Raw genomic sequence first — 21,850 nt, forward strand, 5'->3', positions numbered from 1 at the left:
GCCTAATAAGTGGTTCAAAGTTGGAACTTGAAAGCAGCAGCAACAAGAAATGAGAAGGGCTGTATCTCTTTACTCATTCATTCAGTTGGGTTGGGTTTTTCGGGCTGATATTTTATTGACCTGAAATCCATCTAAATTAAACAGGGTGGCTTTGAGTTTTTAAAACCCAACTTCGATAGAATTATAAGAGTAAATTGGCCGACTTAGTCAGCTTAATCAGGTTTTTGGGCACCCCTATTTTTGTGAATATGCTTTTAATCACATGACTTTTAAATAAAGTTAATTTGAAGGTTCTCAATAGTCTTGCAATTCAACTAGTCTTTCTCAAAAGTCTTGTAAGCAACAGTCTTGCACACATATTGGGGTCAAGTGAGTATCCTTCAAAAGGATTTAACCAAAATTTTATCCAATTAAATATTCCATTCTCTTCTATAAAAATTGATGAAATTATAAATAAAAAAAAAGTCTCCTTCACCCAAACATGAGAATTGAACAATCTCTTAAGACTTCTTTGTCACATACCCTATCGACCAAGTTAGTCTTTCAATTGAGTGGATTGAGGTGCAATTCATATAAATTATTTACTTATTTTTCTTTACCTGATAGTTATCTTTCTATGGATTGAGGTGCACTTGAAAAGGTTGATAATTTGATATGATCCACATCATCTAGTTATGTTTTCTTTTTCTTTTCTTTTCTTTTTTTCCATTATTTTGTGGTGATGACAAGATTTGTGAACTTTGATTGTGTAAACCTAAAAATATATGCATATATTTTTATGTAAAATTTTACTTTCATTTTTGAGTATTTTGTTTCTTTATCATCTTATTTGTAATAAATGAAAATAAAGACATTGTTATTATTATGTGAAAATACAATTCAACCAGTAATCAATTAACCCAACTCAAACCAATCAACTCAACCCGTTTACCAAGTCTACCACTTCAGACATGAGTCATTATAAAAAAAATCAAATGCAAATTGTAATGGACCCATATGTGAGGTGATAAGCTAATTTTTTTAAATACTATGAATTTTCAGTGTGTCCCTAACTTAATCGGCATAATCATTGTGTTGTTCCTTTACAAAATCTAGTTGAGAGAGCGAGAGAGTAATGTAAAATTGTAATTGACTGCCCCATTTTTAGTACGGTCATTATGGAAAAGTAAGGACGGAATCGTAACAAAAAAAATAAAAAAATCCAATATTCGTTAAAAAAAATTATGATATTGAGTTGAGTATGTAAGTAATGGGTTAAAAAAAATTCCAATATACATAAAAAAAAATCGAATAAACTAATTATGAGGACTGAAATTTTCCTCCAATCCCCCAAAGGACACAGAGCAATGAAAGCTGCCAGATCTATCTATCTATCTACGGACTTTGATAGGTAATGGTAGCGCTGTTATCTTGTTTAAGGTGTAGTTCAGATTGAAGTCATTCATCCATTCCCACACTCCCACCTATAAATTAATACCTCTTTGTCCATTTCAACTCATTCATCCACTCCTTCCAACCTTACTTTATCCTTTCCTTCCTTCACCCTACATTATGACTTCCCTTTCAAACAAACCTCTCTTAAACCAATTCCTTTCATCTCTACTCTTCTTCCACCTTCTTCTCATCATCCTCCATTTCGTTTCCTCATCCACTGCTTCTATTTCCTCCCTATCTTCACATTTTGCTCACTCTAACAGTAAGGTTAAGATAGCAGAGGAAACAAAGGAAGCGATGGCTCTTCTAAATTGGAAAACCAGCCTTCACAACAAAAGCCAGTCTCTCTTGTCCTCGTGGGTTGGAACCACTCCTTGCAATTGGGTTGAAATAAATTGCGACCACTCTGGAAGCGTCACACATCTGAACCTTTCAAGTTATGGTTTGAGAGGTACACTTCACAATCTCAACTTTCAATCCTTCCCCAATCTACTCAGTCTTAACCTTTCTTACAACTCACTATTTGGAATCATTAACTCAAATATTTCTCACCTCTCCAAACTCTCTCTTCTTGACCTTTCTGCTAATCAATTTACTGGGAGAATTCCTTCTGAAATAGGCAAATTAACCAGACTTCACGTCATTGACCTTTCTGGCAACCGTATGACTAACCTTATTCCTCAAGACCTAGGAGCATTAAGTTCTCTGAGTAAGCTTGATTTCTCGTCAAACAATCTCATGGGTGTCATCCCTGCTTCTCTTGGAAACTTAAGCAACCTAACCACTTTATATCTTCATACGAACCAACTTTCTGGTTCCATCCCTCAAGAATTAGGAATGCTAAGTTCTCTGACTGGCCTTGAGTTAACAACAAACAATCTAACAGGTGTTATCCCTGCTTCTCTTGGAAACTTGAGCAAACTGACCACTTTATATCTTTCTGAAAACCAACTTTGTGGTTCCATCCCTCAAGAATTAGGAATGCTAAGTTCTCTGATTGACCTTGACTTATCAAGAAACAATCTCACGGGTGTCATCCCTGCTTCTCTTGGAAACTTAAGCAACCTAACCACTCTATATCTTTATACGAACCAAATTTCTGGTTCCATCCCTCAAGAATTAGGAATGCTAAGTTCTCTGACTAACCTTGAGTTAGCAATAAACAATCTAACAGGTGTTATCCCCGCTTCTCTTGGAAACTTGAGCAAACTGACCACTTTATATCTTTTTGAAAACCAACTTTCTGGTTCCATCCCTCAAGAATTAGGAATGCTAAGTTCTCTGACTGACCTTGAGTTATCAACAAACAATCTCACGGGTGTCATCCCTGCTTCTCTTGGAAACTTAAGCAACCTAACCACTTTATATCTTCATACGAACCAACTTTCTGGTTCCATACCTCAAGAATTAGGAATGCTAAGTTCTCTGACTGGCCTTGAGTTAACAACAAACAATCTAACAGGTGTTATCCCTGCTTCTCTTGGAAACTTGAGCAAACTGACCACTTTATATCTTTTCGATAACCAACTTTGTGGTTCCATCCCTCAAGAATTAGGAATGCTAAGTTCTCTGATTGACCTTGACTTATCAAGAAACAATCTCACGGGTGTCATCCCTACTTCTCTTGGAAACTTAAGCTACCTAACCTATCTATATCTTTCTGAGAATCGACTTTCTGGTTTCATCCCTCAAGAATTTGGAATTGTAAGTTTTTTTAATGATCTTGAGTTATCATTTAACAATAGCATAGGTGTAATTCTTACATCTATTTGAAACTTAACTAAACTCACTTGTATTATATTGTTCACTAATAAGATAAATGGTCCCATTTCTTTTGAACAGAACAATCTTACTAAACTGAAGATTTTTGATTTATTTGAAAATCAATTATCCGGTCAATTACCAGACAATGTATGCCTTGGTGGATTGCTTGAGAGATTCATTGTTGGAGGGAATCATTTTATTGGTTCAATACCTAAATCCTTGAGAAACTGCACTAGCCTCATCAGAGTCCGACTTGAAGGAAATCAACTTATTGGAAATATAGGGGAAAGTTTTGGGGTATACCCACGCTTAACATACATGGATTTGAGTAATAATAAACTTTATGGTGAACTTTCAACTAATTGGGGGAAATGTCAAAACTTGACAAGCTTGAAAATCTCTAACAATAACATTTCAGGTGGATTACCTCCTGAGCTTGGAGAAGCATTTCAATTACATGTGCTCAACCTTTCCTCAAATAAGATACATGGGAAAATCCCAAAGGAATTAGGTAAGCTGATGTTTTTGTTTGAGCTTTTTCTAGACAATAACAAGTTTTCTGGACAAGTTCCTTACAATTTTGGGATGCTATCAAATCTAGAGCAACTTAATCTTGCCAAAAATGGTCTAAGTGGCCTTATTCCTGACCTAGGGAATTGTAAAAAACTTTTTGTCTTGAACTTGAGTAACAATCATTTAAGCAAATATATCCCACTTCAAATTGGCAATTTGCAGTATCTCCAAAATCTTGACCTTAGCAAAAATTTTCTAACGGGAGGGATGCCACAACAACTTGGAGATTTGAAAATGTTAGAAATCTTGAATCTTTCCCACAATGCACTCTCTGGCAATATTCCATCCAGTTTTGATCAATTATTAGGCTTGACATCCATTGACTTGTCCTACAATCAATTGGAGGGTCCTATTCCAAATACTAAAGTATTTCAGAAGGCACCAGAAGAAGCATTTAGAAATAACAAGGGCTTGTGTGGCAATGCTATCGGTTTGAACGTTTGCCCCTCAACATATAGCCACAATCTTCATGTCAAAAAGGGGAATAAAGTTATGAAATTGATTTTGGCCCTTTTAGGGATTGTTTTTCTTATGTTTATCATTGTCAAAATTACATTAGATGTTTGCTTTAGAAAGATGAATATAAAAAATAAGACAAAAGAAGAAGAACATCAAAAGACATTTTCAGTGTGGAGCTATGATGGGAAAATGGTTTATGAAAACATTGTTGAGGCAACAGGGGATTTTGATCACAAACATTGTATTGGTGTTGGGGGGTATGGAATTGTTTACAAAGCTAAGTTGCCAACAGGTGAAGTTGTTGCTGTAAAGAAACTTCATCCACTCTCAGAAGACGGTGTGGCCAATGTAAACGCTTTCACCAATGAAATACATAGTCTAACTGAAATACGACACCGCAACATTGTAAAGCTTCATGGTTTTTGCTCACATCCACGACACTTGCTTTTAGTTTATGAGTTCTTGGAAGGAGGGAGCTTGAAAAAGATACTAAACAATGATGAATTAGCACCAGGCTTTGATTGGGCTAAGAGGGTAAATGTTGTTAAAGGTGTTGCAAGTGCTCTGTCTTATATGCATAATGACTGCTTAAATCCAATAATTCATCGTGACATATCAAGCAAGAATATTCTGCTAGATTCAGAATATGAAGCTCATGTCTCTGACTTTGGCACAGCTAGGATTATGAGTTCTGACACATCTTATTGGACTTCATTTGCTGGCACTTTTGGGTATGCTGCTCCTGGTATGTTATTTAAGTATTGCTAAGGACATTAAATTTTTCACAATCTTACAATTGAAGTAACATATATTTTTACATTGAATTATTGACTTCACTTTTAGTAACAACAATCACATCATCTATATCTGTGTTGTGACTATTGTTGTGTCTCGTCTTATTAATGTTATTTCAATTGGCATTGTTTGTCTTTTAAAATTGGAAAAAGTTTACCTTCAAACCAGTTTTGAGAAAACTTCCTCCAATCAGCTATTTGGCTATTAAGGAGGTCATCTACATGTATTTTCAGTCACATGACTTCTTATATGAGTTATGTGACTTTTTACATGAGAATTGTCCTATAAATCACCACATAATAAATTGGAGGAAACTCCTCCAAAATTTGTCCTTTGAAATCTGTTTAACTACATAATGTTGTGTATGGTTGTCACTATTTGAGCTTGTAGGTTTGATTAATACTTTAAGTACTCTACTGATTTAGGAATGAAAAAAAAAAAAATCAATATCATCTTGATTGGCATTTAAAAAATAAATAAAAATACAACATCAGAGGTCACAACCTTAGATAATTTATACGTTCACCTCCTATATTTGGGTTCATAATCACAGTTACAATAATAATAATAATAATAATATGTTCTTTTTAATTTCAATTGTTGAGATTTAATTTTTTGACATAGTAACTGTGCATGAATACATCCAACTAATTTGTACTTGTTGAAGAATCACATTTTACAGAGTGAGTTTCATTTTCCAACTGTTCAATTCTTTCAAATTAGATTTAATTGTATGGTTAAAAGTTTAAATCACAAATTTACTTCCACTCCCTATAATAGACCTGGGTTCTAGGAAATATTTTTAAGATGACATAATACATAGGTTGCCCCACCCCTTCTCTCTCTAAGAAAACAATTCCCTTTTTCTTATTTGAGCTTCAAATTTAGCAGAATTCAATTCCTTTAGTTGCCCACTCCACCTAATTCCAAAGGAATTTACTATATGAAATATAAATGTTATTACAAACTTGTTTCTACAAAGTGAAAGAATAGTAAAACTCTAATCATTTTTTACTTTCAGAACATGCTTACACAATGGAAGTAAGTGAAAAGTGCGACGTTTATAGCTTTGGAGTAGTCACATTCGAAGTAATTATGGGAAGGCATCCGGGTGATTTGATCTCATCATTTCTATCAACCTCATTTGCATCATCGTCCTATGATGTGCTATTAGAAGATGTGTTGGATCAACGGCTTGCGCTGCCTATTGGGCAAGTTGCAGAGAAGGTGGTTTTAGTGGCAAAGATAGCATTGGCATGCTTGCACACCAATCCACATTCTCGTCCGACCATGCAACAAGTTTATCAAAAGCTATCAACTTGGAAATCCCCATTCACAAAGCCTTTGGGCATGATCACACTAAGAGAGCTCATTGGTCTCAAAAATCTGATGTAAGCTTCACAAGTGTTTACATATTCTCGAGTATGCTTTCTTGTTTGTGTACATTTTATCCTCGTGTATTATTTTAAGGAAAAAGTTTAGCTACAAAATTAGTTGTAGCTTAAGGTTACAAACTAACTCAATAAAATAAATATTACAACGTATTTTGAAAATCTAACAGTTGAATTGCATGTTCTTTATGCTCTTAATACACATCTTAAATTTTGTGTCAATCGAATATTATTTACTATATGATCTATAAGCTTATATTTTGTGCATAATTTTAAATTACAAAAACTTGCAATTTAAAAAATTTATTGATGACATAGCTATTGATCTTTAATTTTCTTGAAATTTTGCAAGCATGGAGGATATAAGAAGAAGATGTAATTCAATGGTAGATTTGTCAAAATTCACCACTAATAAAAAGATATTAAGTAAGTTTGTAGCATAAGGCTACAACTAATTTTGTAGCTAAATTTTATCCTTATTTTAATACTTATAAAGCTAAAACTTAAATAAATAAATAAACCACAATTTGCATGATTGTTCATTTCCTCTGTAGTTGTTGGCATTGAGCTTGAATCTCTACTCTATTGTGACGCCCAACGCCAATCTTTGGCCATTTCAATGTTCATCTAGTACTACAAGAACACCATCTTCAACTTGTCCAAGCCTCCATCTCTAGACCTATCCAAGCCCAACTAAGCGCTTCAAGCTTAAAGGAAGCTGAGTTCTTTCTTGCTTTCTTCTACTTTAATTTTTCGGTCTAAAGCTCTTTAAGTGCGGGAAACCAAACTAGTTAAGGTCAATCAAAACATTGTCTTCAAACTTATCCCGGTGTGTTCATTGGGATCCTTATATTTTATTTATACTTCTTATTGATTTTTTTTTTTTTTTTGGTTGTGATTATTTCTATATGAGATGTTGAGAAATTAGAAGGTGAGAAGGGGAAAAAATGGAGGCTTACTTTTTGCTTATTATATCAACATGAAGTCACCCCGATTTTGTGAAAAGATTCAAGTTGGATTGTACTGTATATTCTCCTATATTTGCCTTGTTTGTAAAAAAAATAACTTAAATTTTAGAAATTGCAATTTTCACTATTCTGAAGGTTTTCCACATTCAAATAAGGTTATCAAGTTTTAGAGAATTAGTTCTTCTTAAGAGACCCCATTTGCCATTGCCACAGGTATCTTCATTCTTGCTTTGAATAGAAGCAAGCATTTTTTTTTTTTTCCAGTCAGTATTGAATTAATATGCAAGGAAACTTTCTTTTGTGGGAATGACATGGTAGGAGCTCAAAAGATCTTACTTCTATTGATACTAGTCATGAGATTGTAGCTAGAAATTTATTATAGGTTTGGTTGTTGTATTCATGTATTGGCCTTTTCAAACTTATTCATTAATAGGATTGTTTGTTTTATTGGTTTTGGACATATGGTTTCTGTCTTATTGCATCAAGAAGCATTCATGGTAAATTGGTTTTTTTTTTTTTTTTTTTTTTTGGGGGGGGGGGGGGGGGGGGGTAGGTGGTCATATCTATTTTAAAGACAATGTTGAAGCTAGGATTAGATTGAAATAGATGAAATCTTAGGAAAAGGAGGTGGATACTAAATAAACTATAAGTCCAAAATCAATGAGTTCAAAAAGGTTTTTATTTGGAGTTTGCTTAGGATTATATGCCTTTTGTTCATTTGGTTGGGCTCTAATTGTTTTTGACACCATTTTTGGATGCATTTGGCATAATTTGGCATATTTGGAAGTACCTTGAGATGATTTGCACTTTGGCGTTTTGGTTGGGCTTTGTTTCGATTGGGCACCTTAAGTAATCGTAGCTTGAGAGAAGTCTCTACAAGGTAGGGGGGATTTTGATTAAATTTGGTGATCTACAAAATCTCTTCATTGTGGACAATTTTTGTAAAGCTTGGTGCAATTTGTAATTCTTCATTTTTGGATTAAGGAGAAATTCTTTCTTTGACTTGTTTGGGAGATTGCTTGGTGGAATTTTAGTTATGGTGAAGATTATTAGATTTTTTCCTTATTTTCATATTTTGAATTGATTTGGGTTCAATTTGAGATAATCCATAGAGACTTTGATGTAGGTGTAGGAAGATTTTAGAATTTCTTTCTTTGACTTGTTTGGAAGATTGCTTGTTGGAATTTTAGTTATGGTGAAGATTTTTAGATTATTCCTTATATTCATATTTTGAATTGATTTGGGTTGCAATTTGAGATAATCCATGGAGACTTTGATGGAGGTGTAGGAGGATTTTTCGTTTAGGTGGTTTGATTAAATTCAAGCTACAATGGAGATGTGTCACTTTTGTTTCATTCGTGCTTTAAATGCATATTTTTTGTGTGCATAACAACATATTCTCCTTTGTTGACTTTGGTTTCTTCTTGATTGAAAACTAATTCTTACCATGTATTCTTTTTTACTTTCCTTATAAAATAACTAAATTTTAATATAAAAAAAAAAAAAAAAAAACCGTGACATATCATAATTGGTTGAAAAAAAAAAAAAAAAAAAAAAAAAAATGGTACAGATGATTTGTATATTTGGTATGTGTGGCCAGTCTAAAAAGTTGGGTGCTGCAAAAAGGGGTGGCCAAAGGTCAAAGTGAGAGACCACTTTAATGAGGGCTGTGTTCTAGAGAAGAGAAAACATCTACTTGTTTTAGGTTTAGCCTCAAATTTTGTATTCAACCCCAAACATTTTATGGAGGTAGTAAACTTTTTTTTGAGAGAAAATAATTTTGGGTCTATTGGGATTTGAGTTTTGTGAGAATGCCTCTACATCATTTTGTGTTCTCCAAATTGGTTAGTGAAATTTTTTATTGTTGCCACCCATGGATGTAGGCCAAAAGCCGAACTACGTAAATTCTTGTTGTTCTCTTTTTTTTGTTTATGCCTCTACATCATCTGATCCTCATGTTCAATTAGACATATATATGAATCTTCATGATGCGCCAAAAGCAACTAGAAGAGCATTTGGAGGTCCACTACATTTGTATAAAAATTACATTAAAAATGAAATACCATAGAATAAAATATTTGGTGCAAAAAATATAGTATGGATTTTCATTTTTGGAGGTCCACACAATAATTTTCATTTTTGGAAAAAAAATTATCGGGAATTGAAAAAGTATTGACAACTTTTTCAATTCCCGAGAAAACATTTCCAAAAATGGATAGCTTAATATGTGCCCTTAGGACACACATTAACCAGACCCATATAGTATTAAAGGGGAAAATAACTAGCAAGTTATAAAGTACATACCTCAATCTACACAAAGAATAATTTTGTTTTCCAGGAATGGTTTATATGCTAAATATGTAACAAACTTCTCTAATAAAGACACATTCATCATCCCACTTTAAATCTAAACAAATTACCCATTACACATATTTTTGTTTCCAAATTACCCATGAAAAAAGAATAAATACAACTGAAAAAATCAGAAAACAAAAATAAAATAAAAAAACAAAGAGAAGGAGTAAATGCAGAAACAAAATTAAAAACCCTTAAAAATTGTGAAAAAAAAAAGGTTTAGGAGTAACTAAAAGTTTCTAGAGGTGATCTTAAAAGTAGATGATGTTGTGAGAAAATAGGTCAAGAAAAAATGAGAAGTACGAGAAACTAGGTTAAGAAAATATGAATGTCAAAAAAATTTCAAGAAATTGTGAGACTATAGCTTTAGAAAATAATTGCGAAAAATAATATTAGGGGAAGGTGTGTGTCAAGAGTGAACAAAAAAGAATTAAAAAAAAAATGAGAAAAAACTTAGGCTGTAATTTTGGTTTAGATCTATATATGGTGGGAAAGATGGCTGTGTCTTTACTAAAGACGCTTCTTACTTTCTGGGAGCCACTAAATTGGTTCTTAGGGTTTATGCTTGACTTGATTACCCTTTTTTATAATGTGACTATGTGAGTTACCATCCCCTGGTTGATATCGTCTACCTTCTATTAGAACCCTTAATTATAGGAATAGTTAATTATTATCCTTGTCAATACTGTATAGCAATCCTTATCTATAATCTTCCATTGGAATCTTGAAAGGAATAGATAATTATCCTTATCTCTAATCTACAGTTTTATGTATAGAATAAATAAATAAATAATACTAGCCTCATCACAAGGCTTCGCTCGTGCGATAAGGCCTTTTTTTTTTTTTTTTTTTTTTTTTTTTTTTGTGGGGTTTAGTTTCATAATTTTTCTTTCATATCAATCTGAGGTTTACACATTTGTCCATTAATATCACGCATTTATGAACTACTAATTTAGCCATAAGTGTTCAATTTTTAGAGCTAGCCTCATGACACTTTTAGCTGTATTAGTAGTTAGCAAATGTGTAATGTTAATGGACAAATATGTATACCTCAAATTGATGTGAAAGAAAAATTATGACACTAAACCCCTCCAAAAAAAAAAAAAAAAGGCCTTATCACACGAGCAAAGCCTTGTGATGAGGCTAGTATTATTTATTTATTTATTCTATACATAAAACTGTAGATTAGAGATAAGGATAATTATCTATTCCTTTCAAGATTCCAATGGAAGATTATAGATAAGGATTGCTATACAGTATTGATAAGGATAATAATTAACTATTCCTATAATTAAGGGTTCTAATAGAAGGTAGACAATATCAACCAGGGGATGGTAACTCACATTATAAAAAAGGGTAATCAAGTTAGGCATAAACCCTAAGAACCAATTTAATGGCTCCCAAAAAGTAAGAAGCGTCTTTAGTAAAGACACAGCCATCTTTCCCACCATATATAGATCTAAACCAAAATTACAGCCCAAGTTTTTTCTCATTTTTTTTTAATTCTTTTTTGTTCACTCTTGACACACACCTTCCCCTAATATTATTTTTCACAATTATTTTCTAAAGCTATAGTCTCACAATTTCTTGAATTTTTTTTGACATTCATATTTTCTTAACCTAGTTTCTCGTACTTCTCATTTTTTCTTGAGCTATTTTCTCACAATATCATCTACTTCTAAGATCACCTCTGGAAACTTTTAGTTACTCCTAAATCATTTTTTTTCACTATTTTTAAGGGTTTTTAATATTATAGATTATCTTTCAATATAAATTATAGATTAGCACTACAAAAAATGCAGGCTATAGCCATTTTTTTTTAGCTGCGTTTACAAAAAACGTGGCTATAGCCACGTTATGGCCACATTCGTTATAAATTCCTATAACCATATACCTATAGCCATGTTTTAGATAATGCAGCTATAGCCCATTTCTGTAGCCGCATTTATAAAGTTTGTAGCCGCGTTTTTTTGGATAGGGCCTATGGCCACATTTAAAAAACGCGGCTATAGCTTTTAATAATCAGTATATATTAATATTGTGCTTTCATCAAGGAAGAAAACTAAATGATGAAAAAGAAACTGGAATGTACCAATTTAGTTGGAGGATTGTTACTTGATTGGTTGATAAACTCAATGTTCAGTGCAGATTTAATTTTATTTAAGGAAGCTAATTAAATCATTAAAAATTTATCAAAAGCATTCAAAATCAAACTCAACAATTTATTTTGATACAATATCAAAACCATATAACCTTTTGCATGATATTGAAAGAGAACCAATGTACAATATCCATATACATATTTATTAACAAAAAATAAAATATCCATATACATACAAAAATAATAGAGAGAAATGAACAAAATTTGCCAGCTACATTCTAAACCAACCAGAACATTTGTGTGTAGCCTTCTTTATTTCACACACACTCTATGCACGTTTTTATAGGCTTTTTTCCCCCCTTTTCTTTTGGATTTACTAATAGTCTCTATTGGCATATAGGTTCAAATTAAAAGAAACTATTCTGAAAAAACTCAAATATGTGAATAATATGAAACTAATATTAAATATTCATATTTATTAACAAAAAATAAAATATCCATATACATACAAAAATAATAAAGAGAAATGCACAACATTTGACAGCTGCATTCTAAACCAACCTGAACATTTGTTTGTAGCCTTCTATATTTCACACACACTCTATGCACATTTTTATAGGCTTTTTAGTTTCTTTTTTTCCCCCCTTTTCTTTTGGATTTCCTAATAGTTTCTATTAACATATAGGTTCAAATTAAAAAAAAAAAAAAAAGTGTTCCAAAAAAACTCACATATGTAAATAACATGAAACTAATAGAAAATATTCAATGTAGTGGGCATATTTTATAAAAACTTTTAAAAGATTCAATAACTTGGGCATCTGGCATGTAGATGAAGAATTTAAACAGAAACTTTGTGTTAATCTTGTGAGACACTTTGAAACAACATCATTCTAAATAGAAAGGAAGCTAAAAATTAAAAAAAATAAATAAATTTTGAAAATGTTTTTTAGACGGCCATTAACAGAAGCCAAAATGAAGAAGTATAAATAAATGGAACCAAAAGAAAGATCTCATTTGTCATATTAGTTGCAAAATTATTGAATTCAAAAAAGAAAAAGAAAAGAGAGAACAGATTGACATCAAAGAAGAGAAATAAGTACCAAACAAATAAAAATAATCATGTGGCAATGGACAAACAAATACATATTGTGAAGTCAGGATTTCACCAAATAGGTGTTAATTGGTTGTTGGTTAGATATTGACTAAGCAAGAGGAGCCAATGGCTTGAAACATAATCACGGCTAGGTTGTGCCCTTCTTGATCTAGTGGAAGCATGATGTCAAGAGCATGGCTGTGACGGTAAAATCTCATTATCACAAATACATGTTTGAGAGGCATTTAATATAAGAAACCAAAACAAATATTTAAAAACGGTAATTGAATACTAGTTTTTGGGTAAGGGTTAATTTAGATCATTTATTATAATTTAAGATTACTACATTTTCCAACCACACAAAAAAAAAATAATAATAAAAAAAATAAAAACAAAAACAAAGAAAAAACAAAAATACAAAACACAAAAACCTAGGGGAGTGATGAGTATTATGTGTGGTGAAATAATTTTTCATCACACTCCTAGATTTTTTTGTGATTGGAAAATGCAGTAATCCCAAATTATAATAAGTGCTCTAAATTAACCCTTACCCAAAAAATAGAAGAGCCTCACGCGCATGCTTAGAGGCTAGTATTTATTTATGACAGTTATCAAGTTGAATTTAATCCTAAATGTATTGTTTTAATCCAAAATTTTAGTAATGTAGTACACATCCATAATAAAAATTTTAAAAAGAAAAAATACACATTTAAAAATTTCGGATTAAACTTTTTTTTTTATAAAAAAAATCCCATGTTCTATCCAAAAAACACTACCCGGCCACCCTTTTTATTTTTTCAAATTCAAAGTTTAAAAACAATAGACATTTGTGGATAACTACTTGTGCTGTTTTAATCCTAAAAGTTATCCACTTACTACACATCCATAACAAAAGTTAAAAAGAGTTTAAATTTCAAATATATTTCTTTTACGGTAAAAGGATTAATTTTAATCCTAAAATGTAGTGTTTTAATCCTAATAGTTAGCCACTTACTGCACATCCATAACAAAAGTTAAAAACAGTTTAAATTTCAAAGATATCAATTACCCTTAAAACTGAGAAAAGGTACGTAACATTTTTTATGGAGTAGTAAATTAATAATTAAAAAAAAAGTAAATTGAATTTCACATAGAATTATACAAATGATAAATATAATTTATATTACAAAAGAAATTTTTTTTACAACAATTTCTTAGATAACAATCACTTCATGTGAGGTTTAAATTGGGTAACCATTAACATGATACGTCAAATATATAATAATACCCTCTAAAAAAAAAGTAGCATAAGTTACATTTACAAAAAGTAGCGTAAAAAAAGTATTTTCCTTTCTACACCTAGCCCTAAACCCCATACAACCTCACTGCAAGCCTTCAAAATAGAACCCCAAAAATCCCTTCTTTTTTACATCTTCACTAACACAAAACAAAAAATCCCTCCTCTCCTTTACCAACCCGAAAATCCCAACCACCATACAACCAGCAAAACAAAAAGGAACGTAACCAAAAACAAAACCCCAAAACACGTGAAAAATCCCACCTTTTCCCATTTTCACCAACACAAAACAGCAACCAAACCTCTCTACAAAATCCCAAAACAAAGCCAAAATCCCAACAAGAAAGAACCCCAAGACAGAGATGCCCCAATAGGACTTCCTTACCTTTTTCAGGATGTAAGGTTGAATTTATTCAATCATGTGTTGGATTTATTTTGTACCAAATTTGCGTGTAATTTAGCAATTAGATACCCTGTATTTAGGTGGGAATTATGTAAGGGTAGTGTGTAAGAGAGTGTGAAGAAAACTTAAGATGTGTGCAATTCAAAGGAGTCTCGCGACTGGATCTCGCGACTGGTAAGTCGCTAGAATGGCACACGTGTGAAGCATGCAGGGGGAGTTGAAGGGTCATGACAGCTAGAGCACTACAGGACAAAATTCCAGTCTGGCCAGGCAGTTAGCTCGTGACTCAAACTCGCGACTCGTTCCAGTCGCGAGGTTGAATCGCTAGAATGCCCTGTTTGATTGAAATCTGACTTTTTGCATTCCTCATACGCACCACTATAAATACCCTTAGACCCATGAAATGTAGAGAGCTTCCAGGGAGAATTTTCAGAGAAAAACCCTAAAGAAAAACAAGATTGACTCATCCACGATCTTTATCCTTTGATTCTCTAGATTCCTCTACTCTCACTCTCTCCATTGACATATCCTTGAGAGGTACATTTAGTCAAATCCTTATCTCACCATACCCATATTAGTGAGGAGGTGTTTTGGTGCTTGGGTAGCAATTCAGAAGGGACCAATTCATTTGGTTGATGCAATGGGCTATTGCGGGATCCTGTAATCTGGAGAAGACAAGGTTCGGCATAACCCTGTTGGAGCAAGAAGTTTGGAAGGTTTAGGTGCACTTAGTAGATTAGGCTTGGAGGGTCTTCTACTATTCATGTATCCCAACTTTATTCTCTAGTGGATTATTGACCGCTTGGAGGGCGGCGAAGAGATTTTTCACCGAGTACTTCGGTTTCCTCTTTGATAACACATTGTCATGTTATCTTTGTGTTTGCATCTCTCTTCCCTTACTCTTTACCTTTTCATTACTGCTGTGGTTGTGATTAATTTCGGTTTGGAGTGTTTTACCAATTTGTATTTGGCTTATATTCATCTTTCCGCACATATATTGTTTATATATAAGCTTGTGTTGGTAATTTTGTATTTGGGGGTTTAAATGTTCATTGGTGTTTTATACACTATTTGAACTTTCACAAGACATTAAATGTTTTCTTATATCATCACGCATGCGAGATGAGGCTTTTTCAATTATGACTCAATCTCTGGAATAAAAACTGGTGTATAATTGATGATATACCTTCAGCCAGGGAAGCGTAATTCCTATATAAAAAAAAAAAGTAAATTCCCATAAATAAATAAATAAATAACCAAACCAAGTAGCTTAATTCCTTTAAAAAAAATACTATAAATTTCAAAAAAAAAAAGAAAAAGAAATGATATGTCCAAAACATTTTTACAACAAATTCTAAGTGGTAAGTTGTTTTAATGATTGTTATTATTGGGGCAAAAGAGTAATCTTAATGTTAGGTTCAAATTTAAACCAATAACAACTAATCACCTATGATTTGTTGTGAAAATATTGTAAAAATATTGTGGACATAGCACCTCTCGAAAAAACAAAACCCAAAAAAGAGTTTGTGTTTAATTTTAGGCCAAAACAAAAAGAAAAGACCCTTACCAATATCCTTTTTCACGGAGCCAGTTCAAGCACGAACCTTCCTATTTGAAATCTCAAAGTCAACCATAGTAATAAGCCATCGTCAAACACCCTTAAATCCCTAATCACATTCGCCCATAGATAAGTAGACATGGCAAAACGGGTCAGAATTTGCTGACCTGACCCAACCCGACCTGACCCGACACGAAAAATACCTGACTCGAATCCGAATTTTTTTACTCGAAGCAAAAATGGGTTAACCCGTGACCTAACCTGATTTTTTTGCAGGTCAACTCGACCTGACCTAGATAACCCGTGACCCGACCCATTAAAAAAATTCGCTAAAAAAATATTTAGACTCGTCCTGATACTAGGTGCATAAAGCACAAAGCACCGGAACCAGTAGTCAATAGATTATAGATGTTCACACTTCACATGAGACAATAGATAAGACAAGGCAATCACTAAGAGCTTCACATTCAATTTGAGCTTCACAACCACTAAGAGCTTCACAGACATGAGACAAGACAAGACAACCATTAAAAAAAAAAAAAAAAAAATCTCATTCAATTTGATACGATCACATTTCACAGCTCACACACTAGACTCACTAGTAGTCTAGTACTCACTATTTCCTAACACACTAAGTATGTGTTTGGCAAAAATTAAAAAAGTCAGCTTATTTTACTATTCATCTTATTTTTACTACTATTCATAAGGCTCACTGCACTTTTTGGCACTATTCATGGCCCTACTGTACTATTTCAGCTAACTTTTACTTTTATCTACAGTATTTTCAGCAAAAAGTTTTTAGTTTCAGCAAAATAAACGGATCCCAAACAGACCCTAAATGGCTAGACTTAGCTTGTAGCAACTAACTAGCTATAGTCCAAAGGCACAAACGTGACAAACCACAAAGCTTCCTCTACTCTTGTGCCTCTACCCTTCTTTTCACACTTTCACACAAAGCTTGAAGACTTTTTCCATCGCGAATTTATGACTATAAATAATTTTTGTCATGCTCAAAACTGTCAAAATTGGAAGGATATTAACAAGTGGCATTAAGTGCAATTCATTTCCTTAATTGATTTTATTCATTCTCTCTAAACAAGTTGTCATTGATTTGTTTTTGTAATTGAAAAAAAAAAAAAAAAAAAAGCTTGTTTGAAAAATACCGGTCAACCTGACCCAGCCCGAAACTCGATTGACCCGCAACCCAATTGACCCATTTAAAAATGACCCGTTTTGACCCGCAACCTGATGAACTCGCCCCAACCCGCCTGTTTTGCCACATCTACAGGTAAGTACTCCTCAAACTATGAATACTTGGCAACCATGGCAGGTAAGAACTCAAAGAAAGTCAACGATAAATAAAAGGGGAAAAAAAAACAAAAAAACAAAGAGGAACTTGCAAAAGATAGAACCTGAAAAGTTGTTAGAGCCTCTAACAGTAAATGTCTTCAATCTGAAGAAAAAGAAAGAAGGATGTACTGCTAAACTAAATGTCTTCAATTTGAAAAAGAATGAGAGATAGAACGTGAGATAGAATCTTGCAAAATGTACGTAAGTTTGTGGATCTTAAAGTGTAGGAATTTTAATTTACATATTTATCCTTGTTAGTTGAAAACTTATAAGTAGGTTTGGTGAGGGTATTTTAGGCATCAAAAATGAGAAATCCAAACAGGAAAAGCCCTTTAAATAGTAGTATAGATATGAAATAGGAAAACTTAAAAAAAAAAAAAAAAAAAAATAACTGGATAAGTAAAAGAAAAATATTTGCTCATATGTACTTATTCGATCAGCAAAGCAGTTTATACATACCTGGTTTTGTTTAGTTTGATATTTCCTGAAGAAGAAGGATATAGCGTCAAACTAAAAAAATAAAAACCAGAAATGTAAAAGAAGTTAATAAAAGTTGTTCTCAGGAAGTTAATAGAGCAGTTTAAATTTTTTTAAATATGAGAGTAAATCAGTTAGGAGTAAAATGTGGGGAAGTGGAATTCAAGCTGTTTGTTCGGAGTAAAGAGTGGAATTCAAACACACGTGTTAGAGCATCCACATTGGTGGAGCTATAAACTTAGCTATTGGCTCCACCAAAAGTTACTTTATTTATTTTAGGGAAAATTACACTTTACTACCCTAAACTATGCATCAGATTACACTTTGCACCCTAAACTATCCGAATGCACACTTTGCACCCTAAATTATTACACTTGTCACACTTTGCACCCTGATGTTACTTTTGTTGTTATATTTGACAAAATTTTACTGCATGTACTTGGCACATGCTTCTTACTTAGATGAAACAAACTTAAAAGACTGAAACACCCTTCTTCAAAATGAACTAAAACAAAAGCCATATTTTCCCAAATCTCTTGTCTCGAGTGTGCCTCTCCCCAGATTTGGATTCTTCTCAAAACCTCAGGTCTCACCCACCCAACTCACCCATTTTCCAAAGAGAAAGAAAAAACTCAAATTTTCTTTCTTTGGCCAGAAAGATCCATGAAAGAAAACAAAGATAGAAAAAGGACTAGAATAGAGGCAGAAATTACGAAAAAAGGAACTCTAAACTGACCGTATGGAAAGTAATGCTGGTGTAGGAAATCAACATGCAAGTTTTGCTGACAACGTAGTCAAAACTTGAAATATAAGAGAGAGGACATAGAATACGCCTTTGGCTGATCATGTCATTGATCTTCATACACATCTATTGCATTGTTTGACTGTGGGATAGGATTTGTAAAAATCTACAAACCCGGTAACCAAAATTCCACACAAAGTTCTCAGTTTTTCTGTTTTTGATTTATGAAAACTCTAAATTTAGGGTGGTCTTCTTTCTTTTGCAGAAAAATCACAGTTGAGAATGTCAAAGAAGAGGTCAATGGATCTTAGATTGTTGTATGGGGTTGCTTATGGACATTCTTGGTTTGGTAGATGGGGTTATAGATTTTACCATGGAAGCTTGGAGTGGCAAAGCACAATTACAATAAAGCTATTGAAATTCTTACCTCATTGGAACTTGACAAAATTATCCAAGATTTTAGTAACACAGACCAATACAAAGAAATCAAGCAAATAATTTGTCATTGCAGAGATATGAGTGAAACCCAGCTATTGACAATCGGAGATCTTCTAAGGTTTATGTTAATTGTCAAGTCCTCTTGTGCTCCTTTGCAATTAAATAGTGATACTGTTGCTAAAATCAATGAATTGGAATTGAAATATGAGAGAGAGAGGGACAGGATGATGGGTGAGCTAGGTGGGTGGGACCTGAGGTTTTGAGAAGAATCTAAATTTGGGAAGAGGCACACATGCATAGAAAAAATTGGTTTTTATTTTAATTGATTTTGAAGAATGGTGTTTTAGATTTTTAAGTTTGTTCCACCTAAACAAAAAACATGTGTTTGTCACATGTAGTAAAATTCTGTCAAATATAACAACAAAAGTAACACTAGGATGCAAAGTGTGATAAATGTAATAGTTTAGGGTGTAAAGTGTGCATTCGAATAGTTTATGGTGCAAAGTGTAATCTGGTGCATAGTTTAGGGTGGTAAAGTGTAATTTCCCCTTTATTTTACCTTCTCACTTTACAAAATACCCAACATCAGTGATTTTATTTTAGCTTTCAACATAATAAAATAATATATCTACTATAATAAACAATTCATTTTTTTCTCCATTCTTCACTGTTCTCAAACAACGGCACCACCACCAAACCCAACAACCCCAAATCAGCCAAACACAAACCTAGCAATCCCAAACCCAGTCACCTCCATCAGCACAACCAACCCAATCATAGCCACCCACCACCCATTGTCGCAACCACGACCAGCCCACCACGACTCAAATTAAATAAATAAAATTATAACCACCACAAACCTACCTCAACAACGGTCATCCACAACACCCATCACAGGCCACAACCAACACATCATAAGCCACAACCCACAACTAGCCACAAACAACACGCCGATCTGACCCACGAAACCCAGCAAATCGATCTGACCCATAAAACCCAGCAAACTAATCTGTACTCACAACCCACACACCAACATGCCGATCTAAAGAAGAAAAAAAAAAGAAACAAAAAGAAAGAAAAAAAAAATTAAAGGGAGAAGAGTGCAGGTGAGATCGGCGGTGAGTAGAGGAAGAGATGGCTGGAGTTGGATAGTCAGTGGCTGGGCAGGCGAGGTTAAGGAAGAAAGTAACTAACTTTCTGAATTCTCTTAATATATAGAAATAGAACCTTAATATAAGACCACATGACTTTTGGCGCCTTTGATTTGATGTTGTGGGGGTTTTTTTTTTCTTGTGGTTTTGGTGCTAAAATAGCATTTTAGCACTTTTAATATGAATACTCTAAAGGTACTATATGTTTTACTACATAAAGCTTACAAATTAATAAGGTAATTAATGTGATTTGTGGCTTTGACCACGGCGTAAATAAATATTTGGATTTCCTCTTTATGATTAGTAACACACCAATTTGTAAATTTACTATAATAAAACTAGTAATACCAATAGCAGTACTCTTCAACAACAATTTAGATAGAGAATCCACTTACTAAAAAAAAAAAAAAAGAATCCACAATTAATAGTTTGACGAAAAATGGTGTGCTTGGTGCTTCAGAATGCACATCAAAACTTGTAAGTATGTTACTGGAGCAAAAACAATATCACATTTTAAGACACGCAAAGGAATTTGATGCCCTTAATAAGTTTATACAATGGCAATTTAACCTATTTCCTTTTCCTCTACAGGCCCATGGATGAGCCCCTTTTCAGTGAATTCAGTTGCAGTTCACAAGATGCATATTGCAGTCAAGCTCATGTTCAGATATGTTTTTTGAGCATTGTGGGCTCCAGTCACATCCACACGTCGGCAATATAAATAAGCCCTTGCTCACAAATAGACCTGTTCATTTTGCTAGCCTGCCTGGGTTTTAAGGGCAGGTCTCATCCTAGATTCGGGCTCCATCATGTAGGCCTGCACCTGGCACAATAAATAGGACTAAATGTTGAAATCTAGGCCTTGTCCTAGCTACTCAATGGAGCCCAGCCTAAGCCTCTTGTCATTCTTTCAAGGCTTATTACACGACATGAATTTCATTTCGGAAGATTTATTAGTTTTCATAGTTTCATTTATAGAGATAGAAAGAGAGACAACTTCAAGGTTGCAACCTCGACTTAATAATTAGGGAAGCAACTTGAAATCGGGGTTTGAACCCATGTTTTCAGTTGTAAAACACTTGTGTGTAAATACACACGTGTATAATGTGAGCGTTTGGATTGAAATTAAAGTGGCGTTTTTTGCGTTTACGTTTTGCCTTTTTTTTTTTTTTTTTTTTTTTCTCTGCACGTGAACAGTAACCTCACATGGGTTCACTGTTCACGTACTGTTCACGTACGGTTCATGCATTAAAAATATTAAAAATGGGTCCCACGATACTATTCACACATTTAAAAATTATTTTGCTACAGTACTTTCAGTTTTCAGTTTTCAGTTTCAGCAACAATAAGCTCAATCCAAACGGACCCAATAAGTTTTAGCCGAATAATTAAATACCAACAAACTATCGCTTTATTGTAATAAACCTTCAAGCAAGATCCAAAAATAATGAGAAACTATTACTTCTCGTATGCCATGAGCATAACAAAAAATCTATACAAACTAAATTAAATTTTTATCATT

General features: G+C 33.3%; 2 protein-coding genes across 2 annotated transcripts; both read left to right on the plus strand.

Annotated features, from left to right (window-relative positions):
• Positions 1–1,556: 1,556 nt before the first annotated feature.
• Positions 1,557–3,011, plus strand: LOC115979658 (probable leucine-rich repeat receptor-like protein kinase At1g35710). Its single transcript, XM_031101713.1, has 2 exons — positions 1,557–2,873; positions 2,984–3,011. The coding sequence occupies exons 1-2, from the start codon at positions 1,732–1,734 to the stop codon at positions 3,009–3,011; spliced, it is 1,170 nt and encodes a 389-aa protein (XP_030957573.1). The 5' UTR covers positions 1,557–1,731.
• A 42-nt stretch (positions 3,012–3,053) lies between these two features.
• On the plus strand, positions 3,054–6,420 carry LOC115979661 (MDIS1-interacting receptor like kinase 2-like). The gene is made up of 3 exons (XM_031101715.1): positions 3,054–3,138; positions 3,277–4,975; positions 6,047–6,420. The coding sequence occupies exons 2-3, from the start codon at positions 3,517–3,519 to the stop codon at positions 6,418–6,420; spliced, it is 1,833 nt and encodes a 610-aa protein (XP_030957575.1). The 5' UTR covers positions 3,054–3,138; positions 3,277–3,516.
• Positions 6,421–21,850: the final 15,430 nt, after the last annotated feature.

The sequence above is a fragment of the Quercus lobata genome, chromosome 3 (assembly GCF_001633185.2).
Source record: "Quercus lobata isolate SW786 chromosome 3, ValleyOak3.0 Primary Assembly, whole genome shotgun sequence".
In the NCBI taxonomy this organism is placed as follows: Eukaryota; Viridiplantae; Streptophyta; class Magnoliopsida; order Fagales; family Fagaceae; genus Quercus; species Quercus lobata.